Source organism: Dunckerocampus dactyliophorus, chromosome 1, assembly GCF_027744805.1.
Source record: "Dunckerocampus dactyliophorus isolate RoL2022-P2 chromosome 1, RoL_Ddac_1.1, whole genome shotgun sequence".
NCBI lineage: Eukaryota > Metazoa > Chordata > Actinopteri > Syngnathiformes > Syngnathidae > Dunckerocampus > Dunckerocampus dactyliophorus.
The window spans coordinates 17201328-17216303 of record NC_072819.1 but is presented as its reverse complement, the minus strand read 5'-3'; the positions used below and the strand labels follow the sequence as shown (position 1 = coordinate 17216303).

Here is a 14976-nt window from a genome sequence, read left to right as displayed (position 1 = left end):
GTTACAATGTTACATTTTTTATGGGGGACAGTTTGACCCAGGAACAAATAAAAGTGTGTTGCTCAAACTTGGAGGTTGCAGTGTACTTTCAAGCACTTTGCACTTTTTTGCATTTTATCCAACATCTTTCAGAACATTACATCACATTTCAAGCATAATGACAATTTGGGAATGTTTGAATGACAATAAAAATATTGAGCGTATCACTGCAACTCTGCTGCTTATCAGTTAAAATCTGGGTGTGTCTGGAAGGAGAAGATATGGCAGTGTGATGACACGGCGTAAGTGCGAGAATGAAAGCGTAGTGGCGTCTGTCTGACATTACTGAGTACATTTCAAAAATAGCTCCCCGGCGCCCTCGCCTGTGGCATCGTTACCATGGAGACTTGACCACAGGTGCTATTAATAGCCTTATCAGCTCCCAATCTGGTGTAGCTCCAGGGAGGACAGACAGAAAGAGACGTGGCGAGAAGACAGATGGACAGCGAGAGGGGAGGAAGACGAGGCTGTTTTTTTTAGTGTGCTGGACCTGACAGTATGAAGGGTGGGAGGGAACAAAAGACTGGACTGTACCATCACAAGGAGGAACACTGCCATCTCCTTGTCTACTTTTTTCTTTTTTTTTTTTAAACAAACCAACTTTTTAAAGTGTTAAATGACATGTAACTTTAACTTAAACATAGTAGCTAACTGCCGAGATACATTCACCACTTCAAGTGTTTAATATCACCCCTATCCTATTCTCAACATCCTCTGGCCCACAAGATGACTCAGCCTCAGCCATGTTTACTCCCGGATGCGGCTGTTACATAAAGCTACTTTTAATCTGGAATGTTCCCACCTTTCTAGCTGTGTTTTCAACTGCGTTTACATTTTTTTTAAAGCTATTTTGCGATGCCCTTTTGCCGCCACAAAAATGAACTTCTGTTGATCAAGAGAAAAGTGTGAAAATAACTTCGTACACATGAAGCAGATGGAACTGGTAAATGTTTCTGGTCAATATCAGTGATTTTTGTGGCTTACGTTTGGACGCTGCTAGGACAAAATGAGCTAGATTGCAAATGCTGACATACAGTAAACTATGGAGAGAGCGCATATGTTCATGTCTGTCACTAGGTGTCAGCAAAGAGTCAAATCTTGCAAGAACCAATATGATCATGATCTTAAAAGGTGCTGTCCCTCCCTCCAAATTACACCTTTTTAAACCAAAAAAATACAATACCACCACCACTGGCTACCATGTCACCAATAGTAGTGTAAAATAACAGATTGTACAAATAAATGTCTATATTTGTCAAATTCCTAGGTTCATCTTTGTAAAGATTTTCTTTCGGCCCAAATAAAATGATTAGCGTTCATGGCTTTTACTCACTGTTGTCTTGTAAGTACACACCTTTATTTAGTGTGTGCATACACAAAAGCAGTTACACCCCCCAACCTCCAGTACCAAACCAACATAGACAGCACCTTTAATGGGTTTCTGACACAATAAAGGAGTTTGTTATATTGTGTTTTTTTTTGTTTTTTGTCTTTTAAATAATTCACGCTGAACTGATTCATTTTGAGATACAACCGTTCTAATGTTGACGACCAGACAATTCTCACAAATGGAAAATAAAGCCTGACTGTGTTTGGATGATCAGAACATGTTTATTTCCAGATATGTTGCCATAACACAAAGCGGTTTTGTTAAGAGTTTAGCACATACTGTACATTCATTGATTTGACTTCTGGAGCTTTTGATCATGTCGACTTTAAAGGTCCCATATTATACTATTTTTCACCAATTTTAAGTAAGTGTCAGATGTCCCACAAGATTGGCTTGAATGTGTGTTGTCCATGGACGGAGTTTGTCCACGCCTGTCTCCGAGAAGCGCTATTGTGCACTTCATCCACTTTTTACATATGCACTGTAACTCTGCACTTGTCCAACTTAACAGATGCCATACATCACATACAACAACGTAACATTAAGTAGTGGGACAGGACACAAACGTTAGCAACACGAACAGAGCTATGTGAGCTACAGTGCCAACATTACACTCACAGTTTAACAGCAACATCACGCTAGGTTAGACTACTCATCAAAAACAAATACCATGATCCAACATGATACATCATACTTACAGCTTCACTGTCTGTGGCAAACTAACAGACTTGGTAGGCTTTATTTTAAGATGTGCACCAAATCCTACTTTTTTCTTTTCTTGTTTTAATGCAGCTGTCCTCCGTAAAGCGGTGGCTATGTACACGGGGCAGTCTCATGGAGCTAGAAGCGGCAACGTCCATTAAGAAGTAGGTTTTTCATTCATGGCGCCATGAAAAGCCGCAACCTCAAAAGCAAGCACTTGAGCGCCTCTTCTGAAAGAAGTGACGGAGATGAGATTTTTCTCACCTTTGGTGCTCATGAACAAGCTCCAGTGACACATATTACTGTTAGAAGTAGGACTGCAACCAACGATTATTTTCTAAATCTGTTAATCTGAAGTTTGGTGTTTCGATTAATCGAATAATCGGTTAGGTCCTCGATGGACCAAATCAATATGAACCAAATACAAACAATTACTCCTTTGGTCCACAAGATAGATAGATATATATATATATATATATATAAAAAAGGCAAAAATGTTGACCACTGTTTTCCAAAGTCAAAGTTGATGTGTGTGAATACTTTGTTTTGTCTAAAATATAAAGATAACAGGTCTGCTTTCATGAGTGACTAACAAAATTAAAAAATATTCACATTTAAGAGGCTGACAGCAGAGGATTTTTACATTTTCAAAACAAAAAAATTAACCAAATTAATTGTCAATTAACTGGACAATCGATTAATCATCAATTCTTTGATTAATTGTTGCAGTTTTAGTTAGAACATCATTAAAAAGTCACTTATGCGTAATAAGAGACCTTTAATCATTTATTTGTATTTACCACAGTGGCTTAAAAGTCAAGTTACCCTCCACCAAACCAATCCCTCTTACTAACACTTCGAACATTTACAATAAGCGGATTGAGGTGCATTTTGAGCAAAAAAAAGTTGAATCACCGAACTGTATTCTCTTACAGTATGCAACTGTAAATGTCTGGCTACTCACTATTGTGCGCAGTCAATGAGCTGGTACTCGTTGGATCTCTCGAAGCACACCTTGACGCCATCGTCCTGCCACAGTGTTTTTGCATGGTCGTAAAACTCCTGCGATGGGAGGGCAGAGTAAAGACAAATGCGTAAACTCATGGTACATGAAGATATTTATTTTGGTGTTGCATAATGGGAAAACTGTGGCCAAATTACAATATCTGTGAAAATTAAAGGCATAGTTTGGATTTTTTGACATGAAGTTGTTTGACATCCCCATCAGCATTGTAGTCCAATAACAGCGACTTACCCCCACTTGGTCTCCTAAGTCTAGTTCTGGTCAGATTTCTGTGATGAAGAACGTAGTTCCACTTAGTTTCTGGGGACAATTAAGTAAAGAGTTTGGCTTCTCAAAACAATATGTGTTCAAAACATTAAAACATTTGCATCACAAAAATGCCTTCTCAAAAAAAAAAATCAAACCTCACAAAACGCCTGTGCATTCATGTGTATGTGACGAAGACACTCGCGTCTACTTCAGGCGACAGTGCGCAGGGATATGGCGGGAGACAGATATATAACGCCAAGCGTTTTGTGAGGTCTGATTTTTCTGAGAAGGCATTTTTGTGATGCAAATGTATTAATCTTTTGAACGCATATTGTTTTGGGAAGCAAAACTCTTTACTTAACTGTCCCCAGCAACTAAGTGGAACTACGTTCTTCATCACGGAAATCTGACCAGAACTGGACTTAGGAGACCAAGTGGGGGGTAAGTCACTGTTATTGGACTACAATGCTGATGGGGATGTCATACAACTTCATGTCAGAAAATCTGAACTATCCCTTTCACATCTAGCTTGCCAAAATTGTTCGGATTCATTTTCCTGCTCACACGTTTGAATGGCCACTTGTTGCTAGGCTGAGTTTGTGCCGCACTGGACAATTAAGATAAAATGGCACATGCAGACCCGCCAACTTTGAATAAATGTTATGAGAGCGGTTCTAAAGCACCATAGTCCCCACACTGCCCACAACATTGCATGCCGAGTGATGATTTGTTCAATGGCACTACATAATTCAGGCATTCTGCATATGCTCGTCACTCTTGCTACGCTGTTTCCTTGCCAAATTGGGGCATAGGGCTGCTCCACACAGCAAACGGACAGAGACAGTGGCCAAGAACACAGTCAAGACAGTTCAGAATGTCAAAATGCGACTTAAGACATTGCCTGTACAGTTCATAACGCTTTTATGATGGCCACAGTTTCACCACATACCAGATTATTTAGAGTTCCTGTAGGAAAGATGGTTTAAAAATATGAATAAATTGAAGGCAGTTCACTAGGAATTCCACTGTAATAAGACTTTTTTTCCAACACCGTGCTATCTTCTCAATGTTTCCAGGCATTGCTCCACCTGTACCAATGGGCTAAATGGTCGTCCCTCGCCACATGGCGGTTTGAATTTTGCGGCTTCACTCTATCACGGTTTTTCAAAAATATATTCATGCGGTTTTGTACAACCTGTCCAGAGTGTACCCCACCTCTTGACCAAAAACAGCTGGGATAGGCGCCAGCATCCCCACGACTCTAGTGAGGACAAGTGGTATAGAAAATTGTGTGTGTGTGTGCGTGCGAGCGACTGATTTTGGCAGCAGGGGGAATGCGCGCCACATGTATCTGTAGCCTCGACGCAGCTCACACGCAGCGAAAGTTCCTCCTACACTAAAAGTGCTATGTCGTATCCGAGTCTGTACTCACCACGTACAGATCCCCAAATTTTGCCCACGTTTTTGCAAGTAGACAGCACACACTTGCAAGTACAGCGGGTTGTGGCCGAGGCTTTAAGTAAATTGTACACATTTTCTTGCCTAAATGAAGCATTTTCAAGCATAAAAATTTATAAATTAACTAAAACACAAATATAACGCATTAAGAATACACATTCAATGTGTGATGTGCAGTATTCTACATTGTCCGTAGGTGAAACAATCACCAGATCATCGTAACAACAGGCTTTTATTGCAGGTTTGAAATATCTCCTCCACACGTCCGGAACACATTTATTGCAACACACACGAGTACAAGTTTTATTTATGTCTTAAATAGCTATTTTCTCTGATAAAATCTACTATATTGGGTAATACGAGTGTAAAGGGGTGTTATTTCAAGTCCAGAGGGCTCTAGTAAATGTTAAAAAGCATGTTTAGGGGGTCCTTCTAAAGAATGAATCCTACTTTGTAGAAATTCCCTTATCACGGTCGGGTCTGAAACCAATTATCCGCAATAAACGAGGGATGACTGTGGTTTGGTTGGTTTGGTTTGGTTTGGTTTGGTTTGGTTTAGACTGTACATCCCAAATGTGACATTTACTAGATTGGAAGTAGTTAATTTGCGACTGATTTTGGCAGCAGGGGGAACGACTCATTCTAGACATTGTAGACATTCTAGGTTAAAGATGCTCACTCTAATTAAAGAGAAAAAAATGATCTAATGGGAATGGAGTGTTCTGCCAGCTTGTTGACACCACCAGCATGTACATTGTGCCTTGGCGACACCTGCGTACGCGTCTGCCAAAGGTAAATAGAGGCGGGGGTGGGCGGGGCACCACACTGTATATAGTACAGTGCAGATGGACTCTGTGACACACTGCGCCAACTTCCCTCTTGGCCTCACATTTTTTGTAAGACTGAACAACATACGACCTCTGTGCGTTTATTTTCAAGGATACAAGGAAGCTACTTTGGAGAAAGAAGAAAAAAAGAGGCCTCGGCTGTGACCGCAAAAGTTGGCTCCATATATTGTGCACAGCATGTTGTAACCTCAATCGAGGTGTTTTTTTGCAGCCTACTTAAGAGCTTATTTGTCTACTGGATCTATTAAAGCATCACTAATAATGTGCATGCATTGATTGCACAATTTGGCTTTTGCCTTTTTTTTTTTATTGTACTTTGTACTATTCTTATTCTATTTATACCTATTTTATACTACGTGCTGTGCTGCTATTGTGTTGTACACTGCATATGGTGGTGTTGCTGTTGGAACCTTAATTTCCCCAAGGGCACACACCCAAGGGATCAATAAAGTGCTACGTAATCTAATCTAAATATTACTTAATTTTGTTTAAATATTAACAAGTGTGGGAAAAAACTACATTTGAGCTTGTATGTCCATTCATATATTAGCAACTTCCTGGTTCTAAGAAGATCATGGCAGATATTAGCGGATGGGACAGTACCACTAGGGAACGATTCCATTGTGACAGCAGAAATACAAAACAACTGAACAGAAATGAACAAGATCCTGAAGCAACACATTTGTTTTTTCCCCCCATTGATATCGAGGGAAAGGCTTCTTGAGACGTCATCTGTACTTCTGTGAAGAAGGTGTTGGACGTTTCGCTCCTCATCCGAAGAGCTTTGTCCGCGAACTAATAAGTGCTGGTAGCCTAGGCCTTAAATACAGTAAGAGTGGGCGGAATTGGTGTGCCAACACCCTCCTCCTATTGGTTCCTTACACTTGTGTAAGGAACCTTACACTTGTGTAAGGAAGTGTAAGGTTTTGGTTCCTTACAGTTCCTTACACTTGTGTAAGGAACCAATAGGAGGAGGGTGTTGGCACACCAATTCCGCCCACTCTTACTGTATTTAAGGCCACTTATTAGTTCACTGACGAAGCTCTTCGGATGAGGAGCGAAACGTCCGACACCTTCTTCACAGAAGTACAGATGACGTCTCAAGAAGCCTTTCCCTCGATGGACAACTCTTGTACGACTGAGAGCCTACACAGACCCCCCCATTGATATGTTAGCAGGTAACTTGCTGGTTGAAGGATGATGGTGTAGCCAGTGGTTCCCAAATTACAGTTGCGTACCCCTTCAGACATTTGACATGAAGCCATGTACCCCCTACTCCTGCACACTTAAAAAACAAAAACCTTTTTTAATCTTCATTAACTTGAAATATTGAATATGGTTAATTGGTTAATTAATTTTACAGTAAGAAATTAATTCTTAAGTGACTGCTCTTAATTCTAAAGATTAGTATTTTGCACGGTCAAATTTTGATAAAAGTTTTACATGATCACTGATGAATAAGTATTGTTCCTACATATCTTTGATTTCAGCCGGATGTTGGGATCTTTCTCTTTGAAAAAGTTGAACTTCACTTTTGCCCACTTGCAATCATGATGACTTAAGTCTGCATATTAATTTGATACCAAATTGAAAGGGAAAGTTGAACAAACATGATACAGCAGTATCCAATGTACACGAATACATACAACCAACGATAAAGCCTCGTTTTCGGGAATCCCCACTCTCTCATCCTGTCACACACATATTTACAGGTTTTCACAGTACAGGGGATTGAAACACCAAAATAAATGAAATCTTCAAGATTAAACACTTGATGCACAACATAACCATCAAACTTACTTATTTGTTCATATAACTCCCACAGAGCAATGAGCACCTTCATGCTGTCGCCGTTCCTTCTTTCTGCTCTGACTGCGCGCTCTGTGCTGTAAGGCATTCAGGCGCTAATTGTTTTTCATTTTTATTCACGTACCCCCTATGTCTACTGGTATATTCATGAGGCTACACGTACCCCACTTCGTGAACATAGGGTGTACACTATTCTGCGGATGGCACCGTACCGGTTTTCATTTCGGCAGACGGGGTTTGTCTCCATACTGACTCAAAGTAAATGTTTGTTAGTTTCTTTTTGGTCCATATCTTACCAGGCAACTTCCTGGTTCCCGTAGGATGACGCATGACACTATGAATGGGCGGATGAACAAGGGTAAAGGTTCTATTGTGACTCAAACAACAAAAATAGAAAAAAAAATCCGTTATCAAAGCGGGAAAAAACAGAGCACCATATTTGAACTGTTGGCATGCGACTTCTTGGTTAATATAGGATGACACAATGTTATAAATGGGAGGATGGGATCGTAGCATTTTCTATTTCGGGGTGCCGAGGGGGGGTGCGACAGTTCCATAATGAAACAGCAAAGAAATTACTCCTGTAAAAGCGAAAAATCGTGGTGCAATGTACTTTAGTGATGTTATGATGAGTGTTTTAAATGAATAAACCACTCAATTGCGTAAAATAGGTCGGACCTAGCTATTTTCACACCTATAGTTCACTTCTTCAAGTCTGACTTGGCTCATATGTCTGTAAACTTGGTCGGTCTCCCTCTCTAGTTCCGTTTCTTTCCACAACAAACCATGTGACATCGCTCTCACCTTTTGTTGGTCGCAATAATGTAAACAGGAAGGTTTGATGTTTGGACTAGTGAGTCTAACAGTTTAAAAAAAACCCAACATGGAGCAAAAACTCCTTTGTCGACAAGGTTAATAAAGATATGGACAATCTAGCAGGCTATAGTTCACCAGAAAAAAAATCAAGTGCACTTTAAGAAGACGTCTTGGTCAGTGCGCTGTTTTAGTAAACACCAGAATTTGATTTCTGTGTTCACACCTGACTGAACAAACTGTTTTTTTGTAATAAAGAACACATGGGCCACAGCATTTTCCCCCAAATGGTTGCAGCTCTCCATGACAGCAGACTCATCATGTGTTTACCAACACAGCCTTCTTTTATAATCAGTCATGTGCTCAAGCAAAAAAAAAAAAAAAAATTCCCCTATCTGTTCTTCCCTCACTCTCTCAAAGCACGTCATCTCCTCGATATATTCATTGGATCTCAAGATCACACATGACACACGTGACATGGCTCTATTATGGCTGTATTAATTAGTATGTCACATTTCACTGGAATGTAATGCTTGATATAAACACAACATTCACTATCACCACAAGTATATTGCAGAACAGCAAAATACCAATGTTGTACAGTACATCCCTGCCTATTAGCGGTTCAGCCTTGCTCCCCAGCATATCTGGTGATTTCTTTTCTCTGCTTTAAATTGTAATTATGACATGATGTAGTGTAACTGCCCGTTTCGTAAGTACAATATTGTATACTGCCTGACTGTAATTGTTTTGTTTCAAAAATAGGCAATGATAGGGATTTTTGGATGCATCCATTAGTCAAGGTTTTCACATTCTCTGAGGGTCTTGGAATGTATCCTTGAATCATCATCTCAACCCAAATGAATTTTCATCGTTTTAGGTAACTTCAATTAAGAGTGTCTAATGACTTCAATTGTGTTAGTGAATTGTTCTTCCTAAATTCCTACAATATGAAAGTGGGGATAAAGCCCGACCCCATCTTTCCGTGTCCGACCATTACTGCTTGTCCCTCACATATCCTCAAGAAGAGAACTAAGGCAAAAAAAAAAAAAGGACTGCTTTGCAAAGACTGGAGTATTTTTGATTGCCACAACCTTCATGAGTATACGGACATTGCACACTCTTACATCAAAAATTGCATGAACACCATCACAGTTAAATGCATCAGGGTTTTCCCAAATCTGAAACCCTGGATGACCAGTGAGATTCACTCTTCTCAGGAAATGCAACACCGTTTTATGGTCAGAAGCCCTGTACAAGCTTGGCCAGGTCTGGACATGAAAAGAGGCATCAGGGACGCCAAGATTGCCTATAAGATGACTGAGGACCTCTTTGCTGTGAATGATGTGTGGAAAATGTGGCAGGGAATAAACCACATCACAAACTAGAGCGGCAGGAAGTTGATGTCGGCCACGACTAAGGGTGTCACGAGATCCTGCAAGATTAAAATGTAACGAGATTTCTCACTCAGAAAAAAAAACTCTTGTGATAACAAATTAATCACATGATAAATGAAAATGAACTTGATAATTTTGCTGGCCTCCATATATTGCCATGTGCATGCGTGTATGACTGATGCCTCGCTTTGAGGTTCAAGGGATTCAAACCACACCCCCTTGCTTCCAGATACAATACACTAACACTTCAGGAACATGAAGTGAGGTGTGTATTGAGGACAGTAAAACCCTGTAAGGCAACTGGCCCTGACATACTACCTGGAAAGGTACTAACAGAATTTGCAGACAAGCTCTCAAAGAGTTTTAACTGGTATCTTCATATCCTGTGCCCCCTTCTGTACACACTGTACATATGACTGTACCTTAGCCCATTTCTAACAACCTGGTAAAGTTTGCAGACAACATCACAGTGATCAGGCTCATCTCTGGTGGAGATGGGTCAGCCTATCGAGATGAGGTCAGGGAACTATCAGCATGGTGTTTCGGTAAACACCCTCACACTGAACACCATAAAAACAAAGGAAGTAATACTGGAAGAACAGTGTAGACCCTGCGTCACTGTTCATTAATGGGGATGGGTGGAAAGAGCCCACTCCTTCAAATCCCTCAGTCTGCACATCTCCGACAACCTCTCCTGGTCTGCCAAAACCACAGCAGTGAAGAAGGCTCAGCAGCGACTCAATTTCCTGAGAGTGCTCAAGAAAAACAACCTTGAGGAGAAAGTGCTGGTGACATTCTACCGAGCCACTGTTGAAAGCATACTGGCAGACTACATGACAGTACGGTACGCTGGGTGCACAGTGGCAGACAAGAAGGTGCTGCAGAGCGTGATCAACACGGAACAAAAGATCATGGACTGCTCTCTTACTACCTCAGTAGAGCCAAAAACAACATCAAAGACTATTCCCACTCCGGCCATCACCTGTTTGTTCTGCTGCCCTCTGGAAGGTGTGACAGGTCACACAAATCAAGAACAAACAGACTCTGGGATAGCTTCTTTCCCAGAGCTATCATAACCTCGAACTGACACAATAAAAACCCAAACTAAATGTCAATGTTGAAAACAAACAAGACAATACCTTGCACATTTCAGCACAATGCTACATTTTTTGTACTATTTGAGTACAATTTTCACTAAAGTGAAAATGTCTACAGTCAACAGTCCTGCCGCACATATTTTACTTAGTGTCTATGTTTCTCATTTTTGCATTTTCATTTTTATTCCCTTATTTTATATTGTGAAAATGCTACTATGTAAGCGCCTCCTAGTTTTCAGTACATCTAATCTTGTTGTAGGAAAATGCAATGACAAAGTGAATCTTGAATATACCGTGAAACCAATGTTCCCTCAAGTTTTTCAAGTGTCTGAGCATACATACAAATGACTTGAGCATTCCTTGGCTCTCTATGAGCGCCCTCAGACGTGCACACTTGTAGTATCACATCCGTCCAAAACCTGAGAACTTGAGGTAGTCCAACTTCCATTCTGTGGTATTTTGTATAGGAGTGGGTTCAAAAGAACGGCAAAGCCTATTTAACAATGTAGCTTTCTTTATTGTTCACCTCAGACAAATCAAGCCGTAGAACTATCTCATCCAATTCATGATCAGAATCTTGTAGGAAACCCCTAGTTTATCATTTCATTTTCCATGGCTTTCTTGTTTACCATTTATTTTGTATTATGTATACTCAAATTTCCTTTCTGTTTTGAAACAGCCTGTTGTGGCACTATTTCATCCTGGAAATTTACTTGAAATTGATGCCATATTTGTTATATATGTTTACTTTTGTCTAAATAAAACAAACTTAATTAAAAAAATGTCACAAAACAATCTCCTGTCTCTTCGGCAACACTCGGCAAAATTTCCTGTTTCCGGTAAATCTGGCTATCAAAACAAAAGCACGCTAGCACTACATGCACGGTTAAGCTACGCATGCCATTCAGTCTACACTTGCTACTTTAGCTTCGCAGCATGTTTTTCAGAGTAGCTCTTTGTCATCTGAAAAACAAAACAATCTCACCCACTTTCACCTCTTCCAGTCTCCCTTAAAAAAAACGCTTTGGCTTGGTGTGTAAATGTGGTACTGCCCGGTCGTTTCGCCCATAACACGGGTTAGCAAGCAGCCTGTACTTCGCTTAACTCCGCTGCCCCATTAGCTATACCTAACCTGGAAACAACAGATGCTTTGATTGGTTGCGTAAGTAAAAATAAATGTTATCATTGGCTGGACAGCATTCGTCATTGTGTTATATGTTGTTAACGCTTGTTGACACCTGTCACTCACGGAGTTGCATTGCAAAATGGCACAGAATAAAGTGTGTGTTTATTTTATTTACAGTTCATGTTGGATTTTATTTCTTGCTCTGAGAATGCTTGAGCAGGCACACAACTTAGTGGGAACATTGAGTGGAACCTTGGTTAGCGTCATTAATTCGTTCCAGAAGGTCTGACTCTAACCGAAACGGACGCTAACCAAATCAATTATTCCCATAAGAAATAATGTAAATCCAATTAATCCGTTCCAGAAAGCCAAATGTTAACACAAAGCATGTTTTTATAGGTTTCCCATGAAGAAAGCACTTTGAAATGCATATACATACATATAAATTATGAATCAAAGGAATAAATTAACAGTGGTCAAGTGGCTGGCATGTTGGGCACATAGTCAGGAGATTGGGAAGACCTGGGTTCAAATCTCCATTTGGGCATCTGTGTGGAGTATGCATGTTCTCCCCGTGCATGCATGGGTTTTCTCCAGGTACTCCGGTTTCCTCCCACATCCCCAAAACATGCATGTTAGGTTAATTGGCGACTCTAAATTGTCCGTAAGTATGGTTATGGTTTAATTTATGTATCCACACACACACACACACACACGTAAAACTATATTTATTCTCTATAAAAAAGTATATTTTTGTGCTCTGGTTTTGGTACCATTCTGTTTTTGTCTGACCTTTTGGAACACATGAATAACAAAAACCGAAGTACCACTGTACTTGAAGTGATTTTCCGTGCATGCAAAAGAGAAACAGAAATAAATCTGGTGTGACACTGATTAACAGTCTCTTTGGCTTGGACAATTAGCTAATGGGAAAATCCCCAGTGAGAAAATTAGGCCCACAAAGGCATTACCCGCCAAGGTCATTAGTACACCTCAGTTGTTGATACTCTTGTCAAGGGATTATCACTTGGGATTTGGGGACATTTACCTAACATCCGCTGCTAACACCAGAGATTCATACCAGTTCATTAGAATGATGACAAGCAACAGTGCTTTGATGTGCACGTCCTTCATTCTTTGCACATAGGTTTCTGTGCGTTTGTGGTGTGTTCACGTTGCATTCACAACTAGTTCACAAAAAATGTGCATGCCACAAATACATTTTTCCAAATTTCTTTGCACACTGGCACACAGCCCCGCACAGTTTACACATACTTCACACCTGCTAACGACCAATTTCCTCATTGGTATGCAAAACTGCGTACCACAGCGGGGACAAAGTGCGTGCAAGTGTAAACGAGGATTAAGAAGGAGATTGACATGACGCTTACAGTGTGAAAAATCTGCAAAATTCAAATTTCGGGACGCTAAAAGAACAGTTGCCATCAATAACTACAGACCAATGCACACTCCATCACGGCACTAAACTTGCAGCCAATTCTACACGGGCTAAACGCATAACTACGGTAATTTCCGGTGTATAAGATGAAACTTTTTTCTCATGCTTTAAACCAGGGTTGTCAAACTCGTGCCATGGAGGGCCGAGACACTGCAGGTTTTCTTTCCAGCCAGTCACTAAAGCAGGTGATTTTAATGATCAACACCTTCAGTTTGAGGGAAGGAGCTCATCAATTAAATCACCTGCTGAAGAAACTGGTTGGAGAGAAAACCTGCAGCCTCTCGGCCCTCCAGGGCACGAGTTTGACACGTGTTTTAAACCCTACGCCTTATACAGTGATGAGGCTAATTTGTGATCGCGTTTTGGTTTTGTGACATCTCGTGTGCTTCAGAGCAGTCACTTTGCGCTTCATGCACGCGACCTCATGGAGAACTCGTGGCATGGTGCATGTGATGCGGCTTTCAGGCTGGAGGCGATTGATGTAGCGGATTTTGCTCGGGTCTGCCGGTGGATCTTGACAGCGTGGAGCGGTGTCGGGAGGTCCCCTGTCGCCAGCGGGTTTTGGGGGACTGGATTGCGGCTGGGGAGGACAACATAGTCTCGAGGAAGAGGGAACTGTCCAGTTCCAACACTGAAGAGGACGACTTTAGTGGTTTTAGTGCAGGAGGAGGAGGAGGAGGAGGAAGACCGCTATGAATGGCTTTTCTGGTGGGCTACATTTTAACCAGCCATTTTACGCGCACTGTTCGGCACAGTCCGGAAAAAAGCATTTATTTAATTAAAAGTTTTAAAAAATCTCTCTGTAACATCTTTCCATGTACTCAATATCCCATGTTACAACTTGGACACCTGCGGCTTATAGACAGGTGCGGCCTTTACATGTACAAATCTTTTTTTCCTCTTTAAATTGAATGAGTGAGGCTTATATTCAGGTGCGCTCAATAGTACAGACAACTACAGTACTTACATTTTACTTTACTGTATTAACTTTTTCACAGTACTCAACTTGAATCTGCTGATAAGCGAGTACATGTGTGTCATATTTTCATTCTCGGAAATGTTCTCATATAAAATATTTATTTTTTAAGCCACTGATAAGTGCGTACTCATGTTTACTTATGTGAACAGATACTGAACAGTTAAATATTTTTAGGCATTGATAAATGAGAGCTCATATTTTCTTTTGTTGTAAGACATGCAAAACCTTCTCAATTTTTGGCTTCCGAGATGGTCCGATTTTTTTTGTAGTCTTGCCGATCCAATCCGATAATTTTTTTTTTTTAAATTATAAGCTTTTGTTGCAAACAAGAATTTGTGAATATGGTTATGAAATAGCTCTTAAAAGCATTAAAATAATTCAACCAAAGTATTGCTGAATTTACTTTTTTATTACACAGCATGACCAACAATATTGTTTGGCTTTTGTAACAAACCTCTGTGAGTCAGGTCCCTAATCCAATAAAAGTCCATCCAATAAAAGATAAAATTGGAAAAAATGGGCGTGCAAAATACGTTTAGGGTAGAACTAATCATTTGACATGGTTATAGACCAATTTGTGGTGTGA

At 40.4% G+C, this 14976-nt stretch overlaps 1 protein-coding gene across 1 annotated transcript in view; it reads right to left on the bottom strand.

The window, feature by feature from the left end:
• Window positions 1–14976, bottom strand: part of gnas (GNAS complex locus) — a 52367-nt gene that overhangs the window by 13085 nt on the left and 24306 nt on the right. The window contains exon 5 of the mRNA XM_054757554.1: window positions 3096–3193. Within this exon, the coding sequence (XP_054613529.1) occupies window positions 3096–3193 (98 nt within the window). The remainder of the gene's footprint in view (window positions 1–3095; window positions 3194–14976) is intronic.